This window comes from Lepidochelys kempii, chromosome 10 (assembly GCF_965140265.1).
Source record: "Lepidochelys kempii isolate rLepKem1 chromosome 10, rLepKem1.hap2, whole genome shotgun sequence".
NCBI classification, from domain to species: Eukaryota; Metazoa; Chordata; order Testudines; family Cheloniidae; genus Lepidochelys; species Lepidochelys kempii.
The window spans coordinates 31931191-31958824 of record NC_133265.1 but is presented as its reverse complement, the minus strand read 5'-3'; the positions used below and the strand labels follow the sequence as shown (position 1 = coordinate 31958824).

Here is a 27634-nt window from a genome sequence, read left to right as displayed (position 1 = left end):
ACTTTAGATAAGCTATTACCAGCAGGAGAGTGGGGTGGGGGGAGAGAAAACCTTTTGTAGTGATAAACACTCATTTTTTCATGTTCTGTGTGTATAAAAACATCTTCTGTATTTTCCACAGTATGCATCCGATGAAGTGAGCTGTAGCTCACGAAAGCTTATGCTCAAATAAATTGGTTAGTCTCTAAGGTGCCACAAGTACTCCTTTTCTTTTTGCAAATACAGACTAACATGGCTGTTACTCTGAAACCTGTCATTACTCTAAGGCAGTGGTTCTCAACCTATTTACCATTGTGGGCTGCATAAGTGGCCCACAATGTGTTATGTGGACCACATCCAATATTACCTCTATGGCCCTGAGGATGTCACATGGGCTGCAGCTCTATGCTGACTGGGCCACAAGTGGCCCATGGCCCGCAGGTTGAGAACCACTACTCTAAGGACAAGTGGTAGGGAGGTGCCCCTCTGCCATGTACATTGGCCAAACTGGACAGTCTATACGCAAAAGAATAAATGGACACAAATCAGACGTCAAGAATTATAACATTCAAAACCCAGTCGGAGAACACTTCAACTTCCCTGGACACTCAATTACAGACCTAAAAGTGGCAATTCTTCAACAAAAAAACTTCAAAAACAGACTCCAATGAGAAACTGCAGAACTGGAATTAATTTGCAAACTAGACACCATTAAATTAGGCTTGAATAAAAACTGGCAGTGAATGAGTCCAGAGGCGGCTCTACCAATTTTGCCGCCCCAAGCAGTCGCCGCCGAATTGCTGCTGCCGCCCAAAAGCCTCTGCGGTAGGAAGAGCAGTGGAGCTGCAGGACATGGAGTGCCGCCCCATTCTGAATGCTGCCCCAAGCACCTGCTTGGAAAGCTGGTGCCTGGAGCTGGCCCTGGATGAGTCATTACAAAAACTAAAAACTATTTCCCCATGCTAATTTTTCCCCTACTGATACTCACACCTTCCTGTTAACTGTTTGAAAAGGGCCATCCTGATTATCGCTACAAAAGTTTTTTTCTCCTGCTGATAATAGTCCACCTTAATTGATTAGTGTCATTACAGTTGGTATGGCAACCCCCATTTTTTCATATTGTGTGTGTGTGTATATATATATATGTATATATAGTGGCAAATTGCCAGCACTACTTTGATGGGTCTCACACTTTCTCTTCTTGGGGAGGGTTCAGGGCACCATTTCTCGCCCCTGAACTGGAGTATTAACTGCCCCACTAGTGTCCTAGAGGAGGGGAGTGAATAGGGAGGGACCTGGGCCCACCCTCTACTCTGGGTCCCAGCCCAAGGGCCCTAGGGATAGCAGTAAACCACTTGAACTTGCGGTTCCTTCCCCTGGGCTACTTCCCTCTCCTGCCCTTCAGCTTGTGGGGCTTCCTGCCCTCCCTCTGCACAAACCAGGTGTCCCTTTACCTAGGGTCTTGGTCTTCTTAGCCCACCACAGCACTTCTCCAAACTCTCCTCTGCTTCCCTCCAAACTGCTCTCTGCTCCAGCACCAATCCATTCTGTTTCAACTCCTTCTCCTGTCTGATTGAAGCGGGGGGGGGGGTTATCAGGTGACTGGCTTCAGGTGCTCTAATTGGCTTCAGCTGCTTTAATTGGCTTCAGGTGCTTTAATTAATCTATAGCAAACTTTCTTCCCTCTACAGGGAATAAGGCTCCCTTCTAACACTCTCCTGCTGGGGCCATTTTCCGATCCTCGGTCTGTTCACGTATCCGGGCGGAGTTCCTCTGGGCGGCGTCCAATGACTCCCTTGACACATTCGAGGAGCGGTGGGCGCTGTCTGAGGTTCTCTGCTCGGTGACCCCGTCCGGTTCCCTCCGCCTGACCCTTTGATTGAGGGGAAGAGTGAGAGACCTCAGCCCCAGCCGTTGCCGCTGTGGATACCATCATCACTGTCACCTAGGAGGGGTCCTATCACACATGGTGTATGTCCCCCCACCCCCAAACTGCCCACCCCGCAGCCATGCCCATCTTGTTGGGCACCCTCAGGAGAGGGATAATCGGTGACACTGGGCGTGGCACTAGGTAACTCGAGGGGGTGGAAGACCACGAGTGTCGAGGAAGCCCCCCCGCTCTAGGCCATCAGGTAACTCAGGAGGGTGGAAGACCATGAGTGTCGAGGAAGCCCCCCCTGCTCTGGGCCCAGGCTAGCCTGAACACTTCTCCCTCCTAAAGGCTGCTGTGTTATACCTTGTGTTTGCTTTTGTTTTGTTGCATAGTTTTGCCTTATCCTTTTTGGTGATTCTTTGTAAGTGTTACACAAATAAAACTATTTCTGCTTCAAAAAAACACTCTCCTGCTGGGGCCGTTCTCCGATCCTCGGTCTGTTCACGTATCCGGGCGGAGTTCCTCTGGGTGGCGTCCACAGACTCCCTTGACGCCTTCGAGGAGCGGTGGGCGCTGTCCGAGGTTCTCTGCTCGGTGACCCCATACGGTTCCCTCCATCTGACCTTTTGATTGAGGGGAAGAGCAAGAGACCCCAGCCCCAGCCTTTGCCACTGTGGATACCATCATCACTGTCACCTAGGAGGGGTCCTATCACACGTGGGTGTACGTCCCCCCCACCCCCAAACCGCCCACCCCGCAGCCGTGCCGATCTTGTTGGGCACTCTCAGGAGAGGAATAATCGGTGACACTGGGCGTGGCACTAGGTAACTTGAGGGGGTGGAAGACCACGAGTGTCGAGGAAGCCCCCCCACTCTAGGCCACCAGGTAACTCAGGAGGGTGGAAGACCACGAGTGTCGAGGAAGCCCCCCCGCTCTGGGCCCAGGCTAGCCTGAACACTTCTCCCTCCTAAAGGCTGCTGTGTTATACCTTGTGTTTGCTTTTGTTTTGTTGCATAGTTTTGCTTTATTCTTTTTGGTGGTTCTTTGTAAGTGTTACACAAATAAAATTCTTCTCTGCTTCAAAAAAAAAAAAAAACCACTCTCCTGCTGGGGCCGTTTTCTGATCCTCGGTCTGTTCATGTATCTGGGAGGAGTTCCTCTGGGCGGCGTCCACCGACTCCCTTGATGCTTTTGAGGAACGGTGGGCACTGTCCAAGGTTCTCTGCTCGGTGTCCCCGTCCGGCTCCCTTTGCTTTGACTCTTTGATTGGGGGAGAGAGTAAAGGACCCCAGCCCCAGCCATTGCTGCTGCGGACACCACCACCATAGAGGGGTCCTTTCACACGTGGGTGCACATGCCCCCCCCCCCGGATTGTCCATCCCACAGCCTGCCCCTCTTATTGGGTGCTTTCAGAGGAGGGAATTGTTGGTGACACTGGGCGTGGCGCCAGGTAACTCGAGGGGGTGGCAGACCTTGAGAGTCGATGAAGCCCCCTCGCTCTGGGCCACCAGGTAACTCGGAAGGGTGGAAGACCACGAGAGTCGAGGAAGCCCCCCACTCTGGGCCACAACAGGCAAGCTTGAACAGTTCCCTCTCCTGAAGCTAATGAGAAAACAATTGTGATTGGTTGCTGTGTTACACATTGTATATGCTATTATTTTTGTTTTGTAAGTGTGTCATGCAAATAAAAACACCTTTTTTGCTTCAAAAAAAAAAACCGCTCTCCTGCTGCCCTCTGGCCATGCTGTATCACAATATATATATATTTCTATTGTATTTTCCACTGCATGCATCTATTGAAGTGGGTTTTAGCCCATGAAAGCTTATGCCCAAATAAATGTGTTAGTCTCTAAGGTGCCACAAGTACTCCTCATTCTTTTCACAATCTTGGGTACTCCTGGGTTCATACTAACATGAGGAGAACTAGAAGAATTCATTGGCCATCTCTGCCTCAAAGAATTCTTTAACAATGACACCACTCACAATTACCACATCCCCACTGACAATCAGAAGAAAAAACAGTAATCTCACTTGACATTGCAGGGCGGATGAAACCACTCTTGATCATTACATTTATTGCTTCAGGGGGAAAAAAAGTTGAAATCCTTAGCAAACATCACATCCACCATAATCTCTCCACTGCAGAGAGGACAGCCACATAATCCCAGAAATCTAACCACAAGATAGTGATCAAACCAGCAGAAAAGGGGGTGCCATTGTAGTCCTCAACAATGACGACTACATTAACAAGGCCAACAATAATTCTACAACACCTACTATAAAGAACTCGAAGACTCCACAAAACAATTTACCCAGGAATTTAAGATGATAAAATCCTTCTCCAAACAACTCCAAGAGAAACTCATCCCCCACAAACTCACCCCAGGGATCTTCTACACACTTCCTAAAATACACAAACAAGGGAACCCAGGCAGACTCATCATATCTGGCCATGACACTCTTACTGAAGGAATATTGGGACTCCTAGAACCATCCTCAAACCACTCACCTCCAGGACTCAACCCACAGGCGCCAACTTTGCAAAGTGCCCCAGGCTCAATCCCCAGCTCTGCCCCAGGCCCCGTCCCCACTCCATCCTCCAAGGCCCCACCCCACCTCTTCCCACCCAGTTCTGCCCCCTGACCCGAGCACGCCGCATCCTCACTCCTCCCCCGTCCCTCCCAGTCTCCTGCACGCTGAAAAACAGCTGGTTGTGATGGGCAGGAGGCGTGGGGAGGGATGGGAGGCGCTGATCCATGGGGCCTGCCGGAGGGCGGGATGCACTACGGGGAGCTGATGGGGGCGCTGCCGGTAGTTGCTCAGCGCCCACCATTTTTTCCCCGTGGGTGCTCCAGCTCTGGAGCACCTACGAAGTCGGTGCCTATGACACAACCGACTTCCTCCACAAACTCCACAACATTAACCTCCCTCCTCAGAACACCATTCATGTCACCATGTATGTCACTTCCCAATACAACAACTTCCCTCACAATGACAGCATAGCTGCCTGCCTCAAATATTTACAAGACAATGGGCAACACTCAGATATCTATACCAAACAATCACCAATCTCATTAATTTCATCCTCACCCATAACAACTTTACATTTAACACCACACTGTTTCCCGTGGTCTGCACAGTCATGGGAACTAGGATGGCTCATCAATATGCCAACATCTTCCTGGGCCACCTTGAAGACGAATTTCTAGACAAATGCACAACAAAACCAACAGTGATATTTTTATCTTCTGGACAGACAAACTCCCTCAGATTTCCTCCACAACTTCAATAATTACCACCCATCCATTAAACTCTCTCTGGAACACTCCCACACTAGCATCAACTTCCTGGACACCATGATCAGCGTCAACAATGAAACCCTTCAGGCAACTATATACACAAGAAACCCAGAGATCACCACACCTGTCTTCATAGATCCAGTAACCGTCCCAAACACACCAAGAAATCTGTTATCTACAGCCACGCACTCAGATTCCACAGAATATGCTCCAAGGGGAAAGTCGGGGATATACACCCCTAACACATTCAAAACTGCCTTCACCAAACAAAGGCACTCCACCAGAGTATATCTAATCATGGAATGGGCCACCCAAATACACCAAGAGAACTTGCTATAATATAGAAATAAAACTCCCTCTGATCACACCCCCCTAATTGTCACCTACCACTCCACACTGGAGCCCATACAGGGTATCAAAAAACTACAACCCATTCTCAACAGGGACACCATCCTGAAATAAATCTTTCCTGAACCCCCTTCTTTGACCTTCAAACAACCCCCAACCTCTCCAAGCTCATCATCAGAAGCAAGCTCCCCACAGACCAGGACACACCATCTCAAAGTGGCACCGGACCCTGCCAGAACAGGTGAAAAACCTGCAGACATATCTCTGCTGCTACAGTGATCAACACCACCCCCATAACACACTTTCCAAGATGCATGGGTCCAACACATGCCTATCACAACATATTGTATACCTCATTTAGTGCACTAAATGCCTCCAATAAAACTATGTGAGTGAAATCAGACAATCACTATCCTTTTGAACAAACCCACACAGGAAAATAGTAAGACAAAAACACCCTATCACCTGTGGGTGAACACTTTTCACAAAGTGATCACTCTGTATCTGACCGATCAGACCTCATCTTCAAATGAAACCTGCACAACACTTTCAAAAGACAAGCCAGGAAGCTTAAATCCATAACTTTGGTATATACTAAAAATCATGGACTGAATAGAGACACTGGATTTATAGGTTTCAGAGTAGTAGCCATGTTAGTCTGTATCCGCAAAAAGAAAAGGAGTACTTGTGGCACCTTAGAGACAAACAAATTTATTTGAGCATAAGCTTTCGTGATGCATCTGATGAAGTGAGCTGTAGCTCACGAAAGCTTATGCTCAGATAAATGTGTTAGTCTCTAAGGAGCCACAAGTCCTTGTTTTCTTTTTACTGGATTTATAGTTTATTAAAGCATTCTGTAAACCACCCCCAATGCCCCACAACTGCTTTCTCACTCCCCGCCCAACTTTCCTTCCTATGACTGGAAGGGTGTTAATGGGCCACTTCACTTGAATGGTCCCTTGAATTATGTGAGAACTACTTATGCTATACAATCTGTTCCGCCTTGTATTTAGCTGTAATACTCTGAGGGCAGGTCTACACTATGAACTTATTTGAGCATTTTGCGAGCACTTGAGGTGTAGCTCACAAAAGCTTATGCTCAAATAAATTTGTTAGTCTCTGAGGTGCCACAAGTCCTCCTTTTCTTTTTGCGGACACAGACTATGAACTTGTATCAGTGCGGCTTCACTGATGTAGCTGCACTGCTGTAGCGCTTCTGGTGACGACACGCCAATGGGAGAGAGCTCTACCATTGGTTTAATAACTCCACCTCCACAACATAGCGCTGATTACACCGGGTGGGGGGCGGGGGAGAGGAGAGCAGTTAGGTCAGTATAACTACCTTGCTCAGGGGTGTGGATTTTTCACACCCCTGAGTGAGGCAGTTATAGCAAAGTAAGTGTCTAGTGTAGACCTGGCCTGAGTTAGTTTCCCAGAACTGAAGAAGAGCTCTGTATGAGCTCAAAAACATGTCTCTCTTACTAAGGGCTTGTCTACACTGGCACTTTACAGCTCTGCAACTTTTTCGCTCAGGGGTGTGAAAAAACACATCCCGAGTGCTGCAAGTTTCAGTGCTGTAACGTGGCAATGTAGACAGTGCTGGAGCACTGGTAGCTATGCCCCTAGTGGAGGTGTGGTTTTTTTGTTTTTTTAGAGTTCTCTCCCAGCGCTGTGCCGCGATTACACAAGCCACATTAAAGTGCTGCCACGGCAGGACTTTAATGTTGCCAGTGAAGACGTGCCCTAACAGAAGTTGGTTCCATGAAAGATATTACCTCCCCCACCTTGTTTCTGTGGAGTCTGGAAGGAATTTCCCCCTGCAATATGATGGGTTGTTTCCCTTTCATCCTGAGGAGTTGAGTTCACTTCTAATGCCAACATGGAAACAATATTTCAGAGTAAATACCAATCACAATATTGGTTCAGGTTTCAGAGTGATAACTGTGTTAGTCTGTGTCAGCAAAAAGAACAAGGAGTACTTGTGGCACCTTAGAGATGAACAAATTTATTTGGGCATAAGTTTTTGTGGGCTAAAACCCACTTCATCAGATGCATGGAGTGGAAAATACGATAGGAAGATAGATAGATATATACAGAGAATATGAAAAGATGGGGATTGCCTTACCAATGCGCAGGTGAACGAGCCTCTGATAGTGTGGCTGATGTGATTAGGCCCTATGATGGTGTCCCCTGAATAGATATGTGGACACAGTTGGCAACGGGCTTTATTGCAAGGATAGGTTCCTGGGTTAGAGTTTTTGTTGTGTGGTGTGTGGTTGCTGGTGAGTATTTGCTTCAGGTTGGGGGACTGTCTGTAAGCGAGGACTGGCCTGTCTCCCAAGATCTGGTACATGGTGAAACTCCTCTTCCTGCTTATTTCTGCATCCTCAGTGAGCTTGGGGTGAGGTGTGAGCAGGTGGCTCATGCAATGGAGACTACGCACAGACTCCTGCTGAGTGGCTGATCAGTTGTGTATGGCTGGCTTAGAACTCAACAGCGGGCATGTGGTGGTCACCTGCTCGCAACAGCAGTGGGTAGCATTTTGAGGCAAAGTTTTGGGGCTGCAATTGCCACTTGTGCTTAGGTGTGTCTCTTTGAAGAGGAACTGATGGGATGCCTTCATCATGCCACACTCCACCCCCCATAACACCTCCCTCCTTGGCAGGCAGAACTCTGGGGGGCACAATTGACTTGCACCTCCTTTGTACTCTCCTTTGAAATGTTCTGCTGGTATGTTAGTAAGAGCACAAAACTTCCATTGAAAGGCACAAATCCTTTGGAAGAGTGACCCATTTCATGTCATCAAATAAACTTTTAGCAAAAAATTATCTAATACTTTCCCATAAACATTCTATCACTCAAAAATATTTTAAAAGAACATTATTAAAGTTCTGAAGTCAAGCACTCAGAAGTTGGGAAACTGAGTTAGTACAACCTTAATTAGGCCCTCATGCATATGCATTATGACAGTCCTTAATTAGGCACCAGAGAGCTGAAACTTTAATTCTGGTGTTTCCTACTGTTGGACTGCTTGAATTTTCTACCTTAACAACATGCTAGAGATTGTGAGGAGACTTCCCGGGCACAACTCAAGGTGTTGCTTTGTCCTAGGAGGCTCTCTGTGGGGAAGACCCTGGGTCCCCCACATGGGATGATTTGGGGAACAGTCTCTGAGGAAAACCCCAAACCTGTTCCCATGCGCATTTCCACAGCGGGAGGATCTGGACCCTGGGCTTTCACTGATGTATCTTCCTTTCCCCCAGTCCTCACACACCCAGGGTTCCCCCTACTGACTCATTATTTCCCAGATTTCTGTCTGACTTTCTCTCCCCTCTCCCTAGTCCCAGCCTTCCCTTCCCCCCACCATTGCTCACTCAGCTCTCTCCCCCTCCTGCTCCTCCCAACTGTTGTTGGATCATATTAAAGAAGTTCTGTATTAAAATCACAAATGAGTTTGATTCCCCAGAGTTTAAATTCCAGGGTATTACTAATTAAGAGGTCTCTTGGTTTTTGGTACTGTTTCTCTCCCTCTATGTGTGAAACTTGCAAGCTGCTAATTGCGTTAGTACATTCTAAGACAGAGTCTGTTCTCAAAGCAATTCACAGAGAGAGACTCAAAGCAATACTCTAACAACAGAAACAGCACCCAGAGACTCCCCGCCCTTTTGTTGTATTAACAATTGTGATTAAAATAGAGATAGAGGATGGATGTGGATGGATGCTTGGTGTGGATAATAACTGAATGATCAGGGAGGTGCCAGCCTAAGAATCCAGTGTCCATCGGCTGAAGAAGGCGTCAATTGGAAATAACCAGAGGACCCCCCCGCCCCCCCCCCCCGGAGGGCAGACTGGAATCCACCCAACACCTCAAGGATGGGAGAACCAAAGAACAAGATAACATCTTGGAGCCGTCAGGAATGTGCTATCTGCTGATTGATTCAGCAACAGCATGATGAAGCAATTCCCATAGACTGGCATAGGAAGAAATTCCTATAAAAATAGACTCTAAAAAGTGAGAACTTTGGGGTCTGATTCTGCAAACCAACTTCCAGGAGCATCAGATGAGCATCTGACAAGGCCCTGCTCCCTCCTCATGTCCAGGCCACCTGGACAGTGGCTTGGCATGAGCAACTCTAAGGCTGGTAACTATGATAACAACCTTGCAGAACCTGTGTGTGTGTGTGTGTTTGTATGAATGAATGTGTGACTAAATATGAGATTGAATGGAATGTTATAGCTATAACTAACTAACTGCTTACTATGATTCTTTCTGTATTCACAATAAATGTGGTATTTTGCCTTTTTCCCTTTAATAAGATCCTGCTGGTTTTTATTTTATTGGTACAACACTGTCACCCCCAGAATTCCATTGCCAGATGCTCCCAGAGCCCGGGAGCTCCATCAGTTGGAGATGCCGGCAGTGTGGTGAGAGGCTGGTGAGAGGCCCTGGGCACAGGATGGGGTATGGGGGAGCAGCCTGCCCTGGCCCCAAGCCACCAGCTCCCCCATCTAGGGGGCTGGTGTTTAACTACATGGAGCTTCCTGGCTGCGAGGGCTGACCTCGGCCCCATAGCCCCTTGCATGGCAGTAGGGCAATTAGGCTGAGCGAGGGGTCTCCCCTCCGTGGAAGCAGCACCCCCCACCCTGGGTCTGGATCTCAGCAGCCTCTCCATGGTGAAGTCCCAGTCAGTCAGTGTGAGTCACCGCTCTCAGCGTCACCCCCTGACTGTGCTGAGGTGATCAGGGCTGGGCACGACACAGCCTCACTGAGCCAGTGGGGCAGCACCCGTCACTTTCTAGGGGCATTCTGAGGTGGGGGAGGCGCACACAGACGATATTGCCATGTTCCTAAGCACAAGGGCCTAAATCTCCTCTCATTGACTCAGGCGTCACACCAGTGTCATCCAGTAACTTAACTTTCATGGATGCACTCCTGACTCTCATTAGGGGTGAGTAAGCGGTGACTCAGCCCTACAGTCCCAGTGTCAGTGGGCTTTTCCCCACGGCTTTCGATGGGGCCAGGGGTTGACCGTAAATGACGCTGGTTTGAAAGTCCTGATCTGTGGTTTTGTAGGTCCCTGAAGCTACGGAACATAAACAGGTTTTCTTTTTGAAAGGGCGGTTTAATGCAGTTTCCCTGGTAACTCTGGTTTCCTTGGTAACCTTGTTACTGTTCACATTAAGATGGACACACACTGTTGTGAATTGGTTTGGGGTCCTGACTGCAGCTGTGCTGTGGAGGCCCGTGATGGGAATCCCAGCTTCCCAATAAGCTCACGAGTTGTCTCACTTTTGTTTTGCAGTTCTCTTTCAGTTGCACCCGCTGCCTCTATATTCAGGAGAAACAGGATTCCAGCACTGAGGTACCTGGCATGTATACATCCTAAAATGACACCATGGGCAAATCCTATTCCCTCCTCTGCACCTTCAGAGGGCCCTGCTGCTGGCCTGCCCTGCTTGGGCTCCCCCTGCACAGCAGGGACTGGCAGTGGGCCAGAGGCGAGGCCTGTTATCCATCAGACATTGCCTCCCCTCCACCACCACCACCGTGGAGAAGGGCCACACAAGGACTATTGCAATCACAGGGTCTGCAGCTGCCACCATGGAGCAGCTTTGCTGTCACTGCAGCCAGGAGGGGAGGATTCCTTCCCCTCTGCCACTCCAGTGCCAAGCCCACCTACTGAAGCTTGGGTGGGAGATGTGTGAAGAAGGACAGGGAGTGTGGCCCAAAATGAGAATTTGAGGGTCACAGAGCTCAATTCATGCACCGACACCGTCTGTTTTATTGCTGCCTGTACCTGAAGCAGTGTGAAAGAACACAGTAAAACCATGACTTTCTTGGTAGAGTTCCCTGACCCTAGGATCACAGAGAGATAAACATTAGTGCCATAAAATAGTCCAAGGCCAAGGGGAATAATCCAACATACAGTTTGCCTGGGACATCTCAGTAAAGCAAATTACACAGGCAGGGCTGAGATTAACACTAAATTGCTGATGGACAGTGATCGGTGAACCTAAAAGAATCAGATTCCAGGTCTGGTTCTGCATAAAAAAATCTGAATCCATCTTTTGGAGGCCCTGTTCTCTGAACTGTGTTATCTGTCTTCCACTCCCAGCAGGCCTTGCCTCTCCTCTGCATTGCTGTAAGTCTTCTTGGAGGTGAGTCTTAGCAACCTACTAATCCTTCCAATGCTGGAACTCATCCCCAAGGCACAACTGGGCAGCTACAATTTGTGTGGGATTTGAGAGCTCAGCTGCTAGATCTGCTCTACCTTTCTATCTCTAGGAAAATGATCTTCTGGGGAGCAGGCAGCTTCCCTTCCACCATTCAGATGCAGCAGGGCCTGCAAATGTTCCCCCAAGTTCTGCTGCTTTCTCCTACATTTTGGCTGATACCCCAGAGTGCAGTGGGGACTTAAGATAGGCCTGATGTCTCAGTGTCACAGTGCTTTAAAGAGCACTGCACAGTCAGGAGCAGCACGACCTGGGGGAGGGCTTTCCAATCCCACCTCAGAAAACCGGGGATGGTGTGAATTAGAGCTGGGCAGTGGGCCTGCCAACTGGCCTCTGAAATTTTGAAAGAGGATGCTCACCACTTGGACTGTTCAAGTGGACTACAGCACTGAGCTTCACCCAGCCTCCACCATCTAAGAAGTGGGAAGGAGTGTAAAGAGGCCATTTTTTGGATGGATCCCTCTGAAAGGGCTATGGGGCATCCTGAGTCAATTTATTCAAATATTTAGAACGTCAAAAAACACAGAGGTTTGAGAGGTTCTTATTGTATGCAGTCCCCTTTGCTGTTCCTGGCAGGACACAGCAGTTTTTGCTTTTTGTCACTACCAGGTGCTTGGTCGTGCATCCCCACCAGGAGACAGGAGGTCTTCTTGTTAACATTAGCCTAATGGTGTGGAAGCCTAGTGTAAATCAGAACACTTATACCATGCGTTCCACCACCCCAGAATGTTCTCTTCCCCTGGAGAGTGAGCTTATTCTGTTGAAACTTCATCCAAAATGTGCAGATATTTTCTACTAGAGATGGACCCAGGCTGCAAAGATCAGATTTTACTCCTTTCCCCAAAGTTCAAAGTTGATCAAAGTTCTGATTGGAAAACATCTCTTTTACACTGTGCCGGAATGGCTCATTTGGCTTTTCTTATACTCTCCCATTCGGTCCTGTCTGCACTTTCTGTTTGGAGGTGAACCCCACATCTCTCTCTCTCTCTCTGTCTCTCTGAAGTACAGAATGAAAGTAAGTCCTGTGTCACAGACAGTCCCCTCCTGTGGAAGGAGTGGTTTCACACTGAACATTTATGTCTGTTCTTGGTGAACTCATCTAGAATGCTTGGCTTCCTCCAAAAGCAGGGGCTGAAAATTGTCTGCTATCTTGTCACTTCATCAGGGAGCATCCTCCAGGCATCATGGCTTTGTTAACTGATGCTGATAAGAAGAATATCCAACACATCTGGGCAAAGTTATTTGAGAATCCAGAAGAGAATGGCAAAACAATTGTGATCAGGTGAGTCATGACATTCAAGGGTTTCCTGCTTATCTGGGTTTAGTTCCTGCTGTCATTTTAATTCAAACCATAGTGTAAAATATGCTATAAAATGTAGCTTTCTTCTGTGCTTGTTTGTGACATCTGATATCCTCATTGTTGTTCCTTCTGTCTCTACTAAACATAGCTGTTGTGAGATATCTTTTATTGGACCAATTACTGTAGGTGAGAGAGACAATCTTTCAAGCTACACAGAGATCTTCTTCCGACCTAGGAAAGGTACTCAAGAGTGTGCCAGCTAAATACAAGGTGGAACAGATAGTTTAGCATAAATAGAATATGTGCTACGAGACCATTCAAGGTGAAGTGGCCTGGTGTAACATCCCTGCAGTCATAAGACAAAAAGGGGGGCTAATGGGATACAGATTGTTGTAATAAGCCATAAATCCAGTGACTTTATTAAGACCATGATTGTTAGTGTCTAGCAGCAGAGTTATGAATTTAAGCTCCCAGGCTTGTCTTTTGAAAGTGTTGTGCAGGTTTCCTTTGAGGGTGAGGACTCATAGGTCAGATACAGTGATCGCTTTGTGAAAAGTGTTCTCCCACAGGTGATGTAGTGTTTTTGTCTTTTATCATTGTCTCCCTAATATTGTGGGACTGACACAATTACAACAACACTGCATATACCTGCTGTGAGTGTATTTATATAGTGACTGTGATTGCCCACGAGACAGACTTGCAGATAAAGGTCGTAGCAGAGCACCATACATTTGATTTTACTCCACTGGAAACTTTTCACTCTTCTCCTTCCCCATGAAACATCCCTCTCTGTTTCTGTGCTGCTTGAGAGTGAAGACTTAGGGCATTACTCTGTAACGGGATGAGCAGGTCTGCTCTGTTCTCTGAGCTCCTCTCATCTTCAGCGTGTGGTTTTGTTTCAGTCAATAATATGAACTCCAGGTTCAGTTCAAATTCTAAATCCATAGATTCTGAAGCTGGGCCTTTGGACTAAGGGGATGGAGATGCCTGGTGGACAGTGACAACATGCATCCTTCTCATCAGTTTGGCATGAGATTCAAGAAGACAGAAAGCCCTCGTTCTGCCTTTCCCCTTTGCTGTCTGGTCTCTGAGCTGAAGAGGGTTATTCAAACTGAAATGTGCTTCGAAATAATGTTCATTAAAAATATAACTGTTCCTTTCATTCTGCCCTTTACTATGATGCTCATTGTGCAGGATTCCTTTCTCCTCCCACTACATTCACTGGGGACGCACTATTATTCCCTTTAATAGTTGCTGGCCAGATGTGTTCCAGGATAATGCGTTCTTCTAAGAGGTTTTGTTAATGAGTGTGCATCAGGTGATCTACCAAAGGGACTGAACAGCTTTGGGAGTGAATTAGTCAGTTTCTATCCTCTGTCACTGAGGGGGTGATATTGCTGCACATTTAAAATTGCTAGTCCAAGATACTGAGCATTACTCTTTTGTAAATTCCTTGAAGTCCAACTGTTCACACTTGGACTTTTGTAATGTTGCAGCTGTCACTTCTAAGCACCCTTGGGAATTTGTCTAGCTAAAATAGTATGATATAAATAGCTTCATACTAATACAGGACAGGAGTCACACTATGAGAGGGTGCAAGTTCACTCTGAAAGGGAATGCTTTGGATTAAGGGGGTCCTCTTCCTTCAAATATCCTTGTTTTTTGCCACCTGGACCTACCCCAAGTTTGTCCTTTTGGATACCCCAGTAAACAGTTAAGCAGCTGTCACAATTAAGAGAAGAGGCCATTCAATATATCAGTCTGAAAAACATATAATGAAATAAAATGATTTACTGAATCAAAATACAGGGCTTCTTTTAATGTGTATTTGACAAACTCTGTAATAAGAAGCCTCAACTGAATGTTTCACCCTGGCTAAATACCATGCAATTGAACTTACTGGAGGAGTAACTAGACTAAATTCTGTGGCCTGTTTTATACAAAGAGATCAGATTAAATGATCTAATAGTGCCTCTTGCCTTAAAAATTTATGAAGCCTCAGCACTGGCCAGATATGTCCCCATTAAGCAGAATTGTTGCTGTTACTGTCCCAACTAAGCAAAGTTATCACCATTCACTGTCATTAGTACCTGGAAAGAGGGTCCAATGACCTCTATCTCCTGGTAACATGGAGCATAATGTTTCAGGGCAACAATAATTAGCACCAACCAGAATGGATTAAGAAGTCATGATGGGAAGTTTTTCTGAACTTTGATGTGGAATTCTCAGGAACAGGCCTTGTTGCCAGATTTCCAGAGCTTATGGACTGAGACCTACGGACGCACCCTGGCGGTCCACAGGGGCCTGAAACTGGGAGCACCTCTGTTTTGGTGCAAATGCATGTTGTCACTGTAACTGGGCACCAAGCCCCAAGACTCTAGCTCAGAGACAACCCATACCTGTTGATATCAGGAGGGCACAGTGTAAAGGTTCAGCCGCCCCAAGAGCAGCTCAAGCCCTGGCCCCTTACCCTCAGTCTCCCCTCCCAGAAAGCAGTGGATCCTCCCTGCAGCTTCCAGCTGTTGCTCCTACCTCTGCCCGTGGTCGCAGCTCATGAGCTCTGGAGTTGCTGCACAGGGAGGGGGCCCAGCCAGATCATGTGACCAAGTGGGGCCGGCAAACCCTGGCAGAAATCAGGGGCGGGGGAGGCACATGATCTGTGGGTCCCCCACACGTCATCTTTAAATGGTAGGGAACACATTGTTGAACAGTCACATAGCAAGAAAGGTTTTTCTTGGCATGTATTTCACTGGCTACTTTTTCCTGATTTAGATCTGGTTCTTCTAACAGTCTTTTTCTTATACTAATATCTTGTATATGCATCACAATTTGATCTCTTATCATTAAATCATATTGGTTCTGGAAATTATGTGTCTGACATCTTTAGATATGTTAAAAATTATTCAAAAATCTCTTCCTCCATTTGATTTCTTGAGTGAAACTGAAATCTTTCAGAAATGTTTCATTTCTTGTTTGTAAACAGTATGCCTCAATTTTTTTCTAAGACAAACTCATAGTCAGTTTGTTCTCTAACATTAAGCTCAAATGAATTATATAATGAAATTGCTTCAGTGCCTGCGATATTAAAAAAGATGACAATCTTTTTTTGTCTTATAAGTAAATTCCTATGCCCTCAAAAATAAATCAAATATTTATTTAAACCTTTTCAGCATTTTGCAACATTGTTAGAAATGTCAGAACTCTTAATTGATCCATATTATTTCATTCAAACTTGTTTTTCACTGATGAGTAACTATTACCTTAATTCATTGCTAGTAATTTAACAATGGCCTTTATTAGATACATAGTTAACATATAAAGAAAAGGAGTACTTGTGGCACCTTAGAGACTAACCAATTTATTTGAGCATGAGCTTTCGTGAGCTACAGCTCACTTCATCGGATGCATACCGTGGAAACTGCAGCAGACTTTATATATACACAGAGAATATGAAACAATACCTCCTCCCACCCCACTGTCCTGCTGGTAATAGCTTATCTAAAGTGATCATCAGGTGATCAGCTGATGATCACTTTAGATAAGCTATTACCAGCAGGACAGTGGGGTGGGAGGAGGTATTGTTTCATATTCTCTGTGTATATATAAAGTCTGCTGCAGTTTCCACGGTATGCATCCGATGAAGTGAGCTGTAGCTCACGAAAGCTCATGCTCAAATAAATTGGTTAGTCTCTAAGGTGCCACAAGTACTCCTTTTCTTTTTGCGAATACAGACTAACACGGCTGTTACTCTGAAACCTGTCATAGTTAACATATAGACATTTTAACTCTGGTCAATCTGTCAGTCTAACCTAAAACCAATAGCCTCCTCCCACAGTCATCTCCCACTCTGGAGATACTCTTAAAGCCACAGTAAAACCACAGTGGGCTTGCTTTGCTAATTTGTGATTTTCAGTCACTATTGTTTCTTCCCAGTACAGACTCTTCACAGATTATCCTGAGACAAAAGCATACTTCAAGACCATCCCGACTGAAGGCAACCTGCAGGAGGAGCCGCTGGTGCGTTTCCATGGCCGGAGAGTCATGGTTGCCCTCAACCAGGTGGCTGAAAACCTGGACAATTGGAAGCAGGCCTGCAGGATTCTGGACCGTCTAGCAGTCAAGCACAAGAATGTGCACCAAGTGCCATCAGTGAATTTCCAGGTACTGATGCATGCAGACATCAAGGGAACATGCTTTGTTTAGAGATTACAGCTATTTGTTCTGGCACGGGGGACAGATCAGTATCCCAGAGGCATAGCTATGCATGTTCACACATTGTGACATGGTTGTCAAAAAGCAGGAGATTAGCATAGGCATGTGCAATAAGCAGTAGAGTTAATAAAGCACCCATGCCATGCAAGTTCAATTGTTTGTGCAATCAAATGTATGGAAAATGAGATCACAGAAGTTTATTACAATAACCTCCCGAGGCCTCAACCAAGATCAGGGCCCTGTTGTGCTGGGCTGTTGTCAGGGTTCCCCCCACCCAACTCTGAACTCTGGAGTGCAGATGTGGGGACCCTCATGAAAGACCCCCTAAGCACCTATTCTACCAGCTTAGGTTAAAACTTCCCCAAGGCACAAATTCCTTTCCTTGTCCTTGAATGGTATTCCTGCCACCACCAAGTGATTTATACAAAAATTCAGGGAATGGGTACTTGGAATCCTTATCCCCCCAAGCCCCTTCACCCCCTTTCCTGGGGAGACTTGAGAATAATATTTCAACTAATTGCCTTAGCAATGTAAGCACAGACCAGACCCTTTGTCTTCAGGCACTGAAATCAATCAGGTTCTTAAAAGAAGAAACTTTATTTTTAAAGAAAAAAGTAAAAGAATCACACCTGCAAAATCAGGATGGAAGGTAACTTTACAGGGTAATAAAAAGATTTAAAACACAGAGGACTCCCCTCTGGATTCAGCTTCATAGTTACAAAAACAGGAATAAAACTACCTTTGTAGCATAGGAAAATTCACAAGCCAAAACAAAAGATAACCTAACACATTTCCTTGCCCTACTTACAATTTCTGTGGTTTTAGATCTATTATTCCAGGTATATTTTCAGGAGATGTTTTACCTGCTTGGTCTCTCTCCTTCCAACCGGAGAGGGAACAACAAAGAGAGCACAAACAAAACCTTCCCCCACACCCCCACCCCAGATTTGAAAGTATCTTCTTTCCTCATTGGTCCTTCTGGTCAGGTACCTACTAGGTTATTTGAACTACTTAACCCCTTACAGGTAAGGCAATTCAGTATAGCTGCCAAGGAGGGATTTTATGCTACCCTTCTCTCTATATTTATGACATTTATTACAATAACCCCCAGAGGCCTCAACCAAGATCAGGGCCTTGTTGTGCTCGGCTCTGTACACACATACATTAATAGACAGTCCTCGTCCCCAAAGAGCTTACAGCCCACACACACAAGATAGACAAAGAAGGGATAGCCCCTATGTTACAGAGAGGGAACTTGGATAAGTGACTTTCCCCAAGTCACATCAGGAGTCTGTGGCAGAGTTAGGAACTGACTCAGATCTCTGGACCCACAGCCAGATCCACACCTACATCGTCCTTCCTCTCATCACAAAGTCTTTACAAAGTATTTAACTTCTAATAAAAAAATACCAGCAAAATGCACTTAAATGGGCTTAGATGCAAACACTAACACTTGGTTTGAACCCTGGCTCCAGAAGCTTAAACTAAAAGGAATGATCATTGGGAAGGTACAGATTTGGGGAAGACATCTAGTGAGTCCTGCAGAGATCAGTGTTAGGTCCAGCCTTAGATAACACCCCCCACGATGCTGAAGTGGAAGCAAACAGCCCATTAGTACAGTTACAGGTGATAGGTGCGGAAATACGGGCAGGACATTATAAAAATGAGGTTCAGCCTCCACTGGTAGTTTTTCAAATGTTTTCATAAAATAGCCCACGTCTCAGTAGAGAGAGCATCCAATGGACGCCTCCACTCCTGTTCCTGGCTGCAGCCCACCTCCCCTCCCCCATGTAATTGTTTGACACCCGGTAACACCCACAGCAGTAACTTACATGGAGAAAGTCAAGAGCTGCAGAGGGCTAATAAGGTGACAGTGAGTGCAGTGTCTCCAGGTATAGGAACCCTACTACTACCTCCAAGCACCCTACCCATAGGAAACCTAACCTACCTCCAAGTATCCTACCCATAGGAACCCTAACCCTACATTGGGGAGTCCTACTCATGGGAAACCTAACTCTAGGGAGGGAAGACCTATCCATAAGAACAGTAACCCTAGCTCCAAGTAACCTATCAATATGAATGCTATCCATAGCTCTAATTTCTCCATAGCAATCCTAAGCCTAGGGCCGGGAGCTGTACCCATAGGAACCCTAACCCTAGCTCCTAATACTCTACTCGTAGGAAACCTAACTCTAGAGTGGGGACCCTTACCCTAGGAACCCTAACCCTAGCTCTAAGTACCCTTCTCATAGGACCCCTAACCCTAGGGCAGGGAGCCCTGCCCATAGGAATCCTAACCCTAGTTCCAATTACCCTACCCATAGGAATCCTAGCCCTAGGGCAGGGAGCTCTAGCCATAGGAACCCTAAATCTAGCTCCACATAACCTACCCATAGGAATCCTAACCCTAACTTCTAGTACCCTACCCATATGAACCCTAACCCTAGGGCGCAGAGCCCTGGATGACCCTCAGCTCCATGGCTCCCTCACATCTGAGCCAAAGTCTAATAAGCACAAGAACTGCTGCTCTATAAAAGCCACAAGAATTTAACTTTGTAACACAAACAGAGAGGTAAGAGTAGGTAGCCCTAGAGGTGAGGAGAACAGGGGCAGTCAGTTTGGGATCCTGCTCCCAAAGGATGTAAGAGGATTGATAACTGGCAGGCAGTGCTGCCAGTCACTCCAGGGTTACTGCACTGCACCTAGGGGCTTGTTCAGAATTGGTTCCTTTCAAGCTGAAGAATTTACCAACCTTAATGCAATTTTGCATTTGTGTCTCACTCGCTCTGTGTTCCTTTGACAGAGCATGTTTCAGGTGATCCTGAATGTCTGCAAAGAACTCCTGGGAAATGAATTCAGCACCAAGGTGTCCCTCTCCTGGGTGAAGCTCTTCAGTCTGCTCTCTGAACAAATAAATGCATCTTACATGAGCACTTCCAAGTCCTGAAGTGACCACAGTCACTCTATAGCTATTGAAGAGAGGAGACTGGTTCTGTTCATGTTGTTATATATATATAGTTCTAGATCTGATGGAATAAAGGGAGACTCAGCAACATTCTTCTTGATCAGTGTTTGATTTCAGAACACAGGAATTGCTAGACTGCATCAGACACAGATCCATCTAGTCAGGGTCATGTCTGACAGAGGAAGAAAGGGTGGAAGAGCCCTACAGTAGGCAGATGTGGGATAATCTGCCCTCCACATTAATATATTCCAAGGCCAGAAGCAATCCCAGGGAAGATCCTTTAGAAAAACATCCAGACTTGATTTAAAAATTGTCAGCGATGGAGAATCCTCAATGACCCTCAGTAAGTTGTTCCAATGGTTAATTACTCTCACCATTAAAAATGTATACCTTATTTCCTGTCTGAATTTGTCACTGGTCACCTGTCCATAGTGTGATTGTGTGGTATGTAGCACACACTGACTAACACCCCATCTTGTGCTTTACCTGCTTCCCACAGCGATTCTCAAACTGTGGGTCAGGACTCCAAGGTGGGTCACAACCTCATTTTAATGTGGTCATCAGGGCTGGTGTTAGACTTGCTGGGGTCCAGGGCCAAAGCCCAAGCCCGAGCCCCACTGCCTGGGGCCCAAGCCCAAGCCCGAGGCCCACTGCCCGGTGTGGCAGGGCTCAGGTTACGGGCTGAAGCCCTTGGCCTTTGGCTTTGGCTCTTCCGCCTGCAGTCGTGGGGCTCAGGCTTTGGCCCGCCCCCTGGGGAGGTGGAGCTCGGGTGGGCTCAAGCTTTGGTCCCCCCTCCTGTGGTCATGTAGTAATTTTTGTTGTCAGAAGGGGGTCTCCATGCAATGAAGTTTGAGAACCACTGCCAGTTAGGCACTGATCAGTAAGTGTTCAAGATCATTTTCTAACAGCTATCAGTAACCTGAAAACGGGTGGTGCCATTTTTTATGTAGACTGCCACATCCTTTACCCTTTTGCCCACTGATCCTTCCAAAATAGGTTCTAAACATTGATTTTAACATTCCAATCATGGGAATCATCCCACCAAGTATCAGTAATATCAACTGAGCCAAATTTATGCTAATAAATGAGCAATTCCAATTCCTCTCATTTGTTACCCATGCTGCTAACACTGGTATATAGTTCAATTCAATAATTTCTTCTCTTCATGTCCTTTAGGTGCTTGATTAGTTTGTTCTCAACATCTCCATTTTGTGTGGTGTGCTCATATCTTCCCTCCCTTTGTCCTCCCATTTTGTTTCACAGAACCATGGTCTGATGACACATCCCAACCTCTCAGCCTCCATCTGACAGCTTGGATGCTCAGTGGTTAATTCCACAGGAAACAGTGTGTTCCCTAGAGGTTCAAAATATATATATTTTTAATAGCAGGAATCCATCCACCAGCTATGCTTACCTCATGAAGTGGGGTACCACTTCTCTCTGTGGTACCAGTAGAGGGGTACTCCTTCTTTGCAGGCTTCTACACAGCTTATTCTGGGTCACCTGCTCCACCGAACGGGGACAGGGCTCTCCCTCCATTCCCTGAGAGTTCACTTGGCAGCTAGTTCCACATTCTATCCTCCTGTAGAGGGAAGATCTGTTTTTTTCCACCCAAGTACTATTTGGATTTCTAAAAGGGTTACAAAGACTTCCCACCTTTAAGAGATCCCCTGGGTTTCACGGGGTCTAAATTTGGGTTTCAGCTCTAACAGGCCTGCCTAGGGGTACTGCCCTCCAGCATGCCCCTTTGTGGCCCTGCATGTGCTCCCTGTCTCAGTTTCCTCCTCCCCAGGGTGTTCTATCTCTCCCAGGGTTCATGTGGCTGAGCCCTCCAGCTGGGTCACTGAGATCAATCCCTTTTCAGGGTAACAAGTCCAAACAATGGTCTCAAAGGTTCTTCTGGCCTTCAGGGCTCCTCTGAAGCCTGTCCTCTGGGCCTTCTTCCCAGTACCTTTTAGTCTCTCTTTCTCTCCTTAAACCATAGTCCCCAGCTCTCCTCCTTGGAGCTGGGTTGTGAGTTAGCCAGGTGCAGGGCCTCAGCCAGCTTCTTTCTCAGCTGGCCCCTTCCGCCCATTTAGTCCTCAGCCTCAGAAAGTTCAGCAGGCAGCATTGTCCTACTGGTGCCTGCCCTGCTATGAAAGGTAGGGTTGCCAGTTTTGGTAGGATGTATTCCTGGCTGTTTCATCATATGACATAATCTTTAATTAAAGATTAATCTTTAATTCCTGGAGACTCCTGGGTTGGCAACCCTAAAAGGTGTTACGGGGGGAGGGGGGGAGGCAACAACATCCTCTACCACTATCTCCTAAGTCCTTGCATATATATTGGACCTTTCAAAATCTTAAAGGGTCACACCACGCAATGGGAGTGGGTGACCACTGGGCTCCACTACTCTTGATGGACTGTTCTTCCAGCCCTGCTGCAGCCCACAGGCTCTCATAGTCACATGGGGCTTCTCCCGGTTCATGCACGTCAATGGCAATAAAGATACTGGTTTCCGTTCCAGCTGTGCACCCTGCTCTCTTCATGTACCCAGATGTCACTGCATGATCAATTTGGCTCTAGAGTGGGAACTCATCTAATGGCATTGACTGTGCTGAATGGATCAGAATAGACCCCAGGTCCCTCTCCCAGAGCTGGGCTGGCTCTGCAGGGGCAGTAGGAATGAGACAGAGCTGTCACTGACATACACAGCTATGGCTGGGAGTGGGGCCCTGATACAGAGTAGCCAGTCCCTATGGGTAGATCAGGCCAGCGCCGGTGTGTCAGAGCAGCTGGGCCCAACTGAGCCAACTAAAGGAGGCAGGGCTGAGAGTGAGAGTAAGAACAGTGTTGAACTTGCCAGCAGGTCAGATTCAGACATGCCAAACCAGCAAAAAAACCCACAGAAACTGGGCTTAGTTTTGGCTTAATTGGCTTTGAGTTTTTGGCTTGTAGCTTGTTGTTTCTTTTTTTTTTTTTCTTTTTTGATTGGCTCCCAGCAAGCAGGGGCAAGGGGCAAGCAGGGGCAACGTGGGGGAAAGAGTCAGGGGTGCACAGTGAGCCCACTACAGTCCCAGACTGCGGGCCAGGGGGATCTAGTCACATAGGGTGTTGGGGTTCGTAGTGATTGGCTTGTTTTGAAATGGGATTAGCTTGATTTTTGGCTTATTGTGAAAGTCAGCGTGTTTGTTTGTCACGTGAAAGTTGTCAACTGGTCAGATTGGATCAGAAATCCCCAAGACAAGGCCACAAAGTCACTCTACAGGGCAGAGCCGCACTTCAGAATGGATTGTGTCACCCATTAGTGTGACTCCTAGAACTGCGAGAACTGGCCAGCTTTGTAATGTGCCAGATACTCTATTGCCTGGATATTAACTGCATGGTTGATGGGTTAGTTATTAACTACACGGATGCTGGATTCGTTATTAACTACATGTTATTAACTGCATGGGTGGTGGGATTTTTCTGGTCAGGTGTTTGATGCTCACATAATTTTCTTCTTGCTGGAGCTGGCCTCACTCCAGTTCAAAGCAAAGCTAGTGGCAAAGCCACCTCAATTCTGGAGTGGAGTTCAGAACCTGGGCAAGATCCAGATCCAGCTATTACGGTTGCTCCCTCTTTCTATAATGAGCTGAAACCAAGCCCTGTGTCAGACAGCACTAGACTCCTGGAGGTTCAGACCCAGATCTGTGTCACAGGCCCATCTCTAGCTTTGGCTGGTTGGTTTGGTACAAGTATCTGTTTGAAGCCAGGTTGGCACTGTTAGCAGTAGTGGTATGAGTATAAAGCAGGTTGACAGCGCCATCTGGAGGCAACAGAGGTTTATGGTCACACTGTCATTTTGTGCATCTGTTTTGAGCTCAGCCATACTGATCTTGTCACTCCTGCCAGGGTCACAGTGCAGTGCCCATCGAAGGAAGGCTTCAGCCCTGTCCCCAAGCTCAGCATGCACACTCTCATCCAGGGCAGGCTGTGTTGATAAAGGTGGGGTCTGGTCCAACAATGGGTAAGATGTTAATAAATAATAATAATACCAGCTTTTCATCAGCAGACTTCAAAGTGCATTACACAAGAGGTCAGTATTATCCCTATTTTACAGATGGGGAAACCAAGGCACAGGGTGCTGAAAGGACTTTCCAAGATCACCCAGCAGGCTAGTGGTGGAGTTGGGAAGAGAGCCTAGGTCTCCTGAGTCCCAAGCCAGTACAGTGCTCTATCCACTAGGACACACTGCTTCCCCTGAAACTCTTACAAGATTAAAGAGTTCAGTGCGGCCTGGAGTTTCATAGCAAGTTATTGCTGGCAGCTCCTATTGTAATACCCACCATTAAAATCATTTAAAGCTTTTATTAAAGACACAGAAAAAGAAAGAAAACAGCTAAAGCATTTGAAATGTGAAGTATTAAGTAAGGCTTATTCTTTTTTCTTTACCTATAGAGAGTTTTCTGTAGAGGATATCTCTGTTTGACCAGTATTAACTGTCCTTTTGAGGGGAAAAGAGAAGCAGTTAATTGAGATAGGCTGGAGCTGTTGTTGCTGTTGCTGGTGGTGTTGTGCTTGGAATCCAATCCTGGTTTCTTGAAGACAAAACAAGACAATCACACACACAAGTGGAGCAAAAAAAACAAAGGTTCCAACTCTGGTGCCAACTTTCACTTGCAAGTTCACCACTGGAGAAACACAGGCCTGGCCCATGGTCTGATCAGGACCTGGCAAACTGTTCCCAGAACAGGGCTGTTGAAGGCATTGCTAGTAGCTGCCTCTCTGCTCAGGGGCACGTTGCAGAAGGGGAAGAAGTCTTTGCTGGCTCTGACAGGCTCTTAATATATCAGACTGGAAAAAATGCCTAATTTTTTAACTGTGAGAGTAAGTTATCTTTGAAACAACTTACCAAAGGGGGTGGTGGATTCTCCATCTGACCATTTTAAAAATCAAGATTGGATGTTTTTCTAAAAGAATCATTTATTAATATTTTCTAGGAATGATTTTGGGCCAGTTCTCCAGCCTGTGTTATGCAGGAGGTGAGACTAGATGTTCACAATGGTTCCTTCCGGCCTGGAATCTCTGAATGTCTGAATTACACAATGGCAAAAGGAGAGAGATAGAGAAGAGGAGAAATAAAGTGGGGGGAAGGAAAATAATGTACAAAGGATGGGGTTACAGCAGGAACCCACATCTCCCATTCTAGGTGGTGTTCAGACTCTAGCTGAAGCTGGGGAAGGGGAGGTGTCATTTGGTTCCCTCTCTGGCCTGGTCTGGTCAGAATTGTCTGTCAGGAGCAGGACAGTGAAGGGCCAATGCTGTCATCACAGAATTGCAGGAGACAGTGGGGGCGGCTGCCTCCTTCTGGTCCAGGCATCCCACCTCTCCCACTCGCTGATCCCCAGAAAAATGGGTGGCAACCTCAGTGTCACCAACCTCACGAGAGCAAAATTCCTGAGTCAGACCCCAAAAATCATGAAACTGACCCAAAAAGATGCAAACGCCTTTCAGAGTCAGGGCCAGCATGCATGTGATGTGAGAACTGTCTACCTGTAATGCACCCAAAAATGCACAGCTCTCCGGCTGCTCAGCTCGAGACTCCACATACCCTCCCCTCACCCCGAGACAGGGGAACTGCCAGTCATTGCCTAGTACTCTCCTGACCCAGCAGCAGCATTTCCCTGTCTCCCGCCGGGTCCAGGCCAGGGTAGGGTTGCGTCCTTAGCCATCCAGTGAGAAATTCCAAAATTCTGAAAAACATTTCATGTTGTGTCAGCACAAAGAGCAGGAGGCAGTTTCTTTGCTCACAATTCCAAATCTTTGCTCACAATTCCAAAACCCCTAATCCCACATGGTTTGGCTCCTATTCCGCCTTGCCATGCTGGTCTGTGGTTTGGCTCGTGGCTTCTATTATTTCAGCTGTCATTAAACAAAAAGGCATTTAGCTGCTCCCTTCATTTAGCCTGAATGAAAGATAGCTATCGTGACCACCAGCTGAAGGGAGGTTTGTGACTGTCCACAGATCAAAGAGACAAGGTGGGTGAGGTAACATCTTTTACTGAACCAACTTTGGTTGTTGAGAGAGACAAGCTTTCGAGCTTACCCAAAGCTCTTCTTCTTGTCTCTCGCACCAAACAGAAGTTGATCCAGTGAAAGATAACACCTCAGTCACCTCATCTCTCTAATATCCTGGGATCAACATGGCTACAGCAACACTGCATACACAGATCACAGACACACTCCCTGTTATAACATAACACTGGTTTAGTATAAGTCTGCGTTAGCAATTTAGGGCCAGTTTTTAAAAAGTATTTACATGGCTCAGGAACCGGGCACCTGGGCACTTTTAAAAATCTAGCCTTTAATATTTAACACTGTCAAACACTTAATTCTTACTGTTTGGAGGCAGGGGATTAAATGCCTTTATATTGACCCATCAAAGTTATTACCAATATCACAGAAACTGCAAACCTCAAAGAAAAGGAAAAAGGAAACAAAGCTTTGGTAAAAGATGAAAAAACATGAATAACTGGCAAAGACCCCTCACTGTTCATAGTTTGTTTTGCATGCTTGGTCCAAATCAGTTAAACAAGCATGTGCCTTAGGGGGTTGGCTGGGCTCAGTCACCACCTTTCCCCCTTTGCAATGATGCCAGCAGCATGCTGCACTTGCTCAGTATGCAGAGCCTGGCCATGTCCAGCAGAAGTTGCTGAGTCAGGGGCTGCCTCTCTCCTTGCCGATAGAAGAGCAGGTTATCTAAATGAACCAACAAGCAGATCACCCAGCCCCTTGCCTGTGTCTCCACAGCACACCCTGGGACCTGGGCTTTCACAGGCAAAGGGAGCCCCTTGGTAAACTATTGGCAGCACATCCCTGGAGAGAGATAGCTCAGGGACCCTAAACCTCCCCCACAGTGGCAGCTCCCTCCCCCCCCACAACCTCTATGTTGATCTTGCCCCTCACAGACCTGATCTGAGCATAGGAGAAGATGGGTGGTGCCCTGTGGTGTCAGGGTCAATTTGGAGTCTGGCTGCAGCTCCCAGCCTGGGCTTTAAACCATTTGGCCCTGACTCCTCCAGAGCTCATGTGGCTGTCAGCCATGGCCCGGAGCTGCAGCGGGCAGCCTGGGCCTGGGTAGAGGGGCACATTTCAAAGCCCCACATCCCTCTGACACACAGGAACAGCTCTGCTCCGCTGTGCCCAGGCAGCCCAGGTCATAGCTGGGATCTCGTATTGGACTATCAGCAATAATATATTACAATGAATGGACATATCATAATAATGGAGTGACCTAACCTGCCCCCTATACACACTGCGCCTTACAAATACAGACACGTACCCCTCTATAAACACACTGCCCTGCACCACTCACACATAGTCTCTCCCCTGCTATACACACATGCACCTTCCCTCCAAGCACAGACACACGCCCTCCTGCACGCGCACATGGCTTAGCTCCA

At 46.8% G+C, this 27634-nt stretch overlaps 1 protein-coding gene across 1 annotated transcript; it reads left to right on the top strand.

Moving 5' to 3' along the window:
- The first annotated feature begins 10824 nt into the window (after window positions 1-10824).
- On the top strand, window positions 10825-20294 carry LOC140918393 (cytoglobin-1-like). The gene is made up of 4 exons (XM_073362693.1): window positions 10825-10862; window positions 12899-13015; window positions 16972-17194; window positions 20049-20294. Exons 2-4 carry the CDS (start codon window positions 12918-12920, stop codon window positions 20190-20192), a joined length of 465 nt encoding a protein of 154 aa, XP_073218794.1. The 5' UTR covers window positions 10825-10862; window positions 12899-12917; the 3' UTR covers window positions 20193-20294.
- Window positions 20295-27634: the final 7340 nt, after the last annotated feature.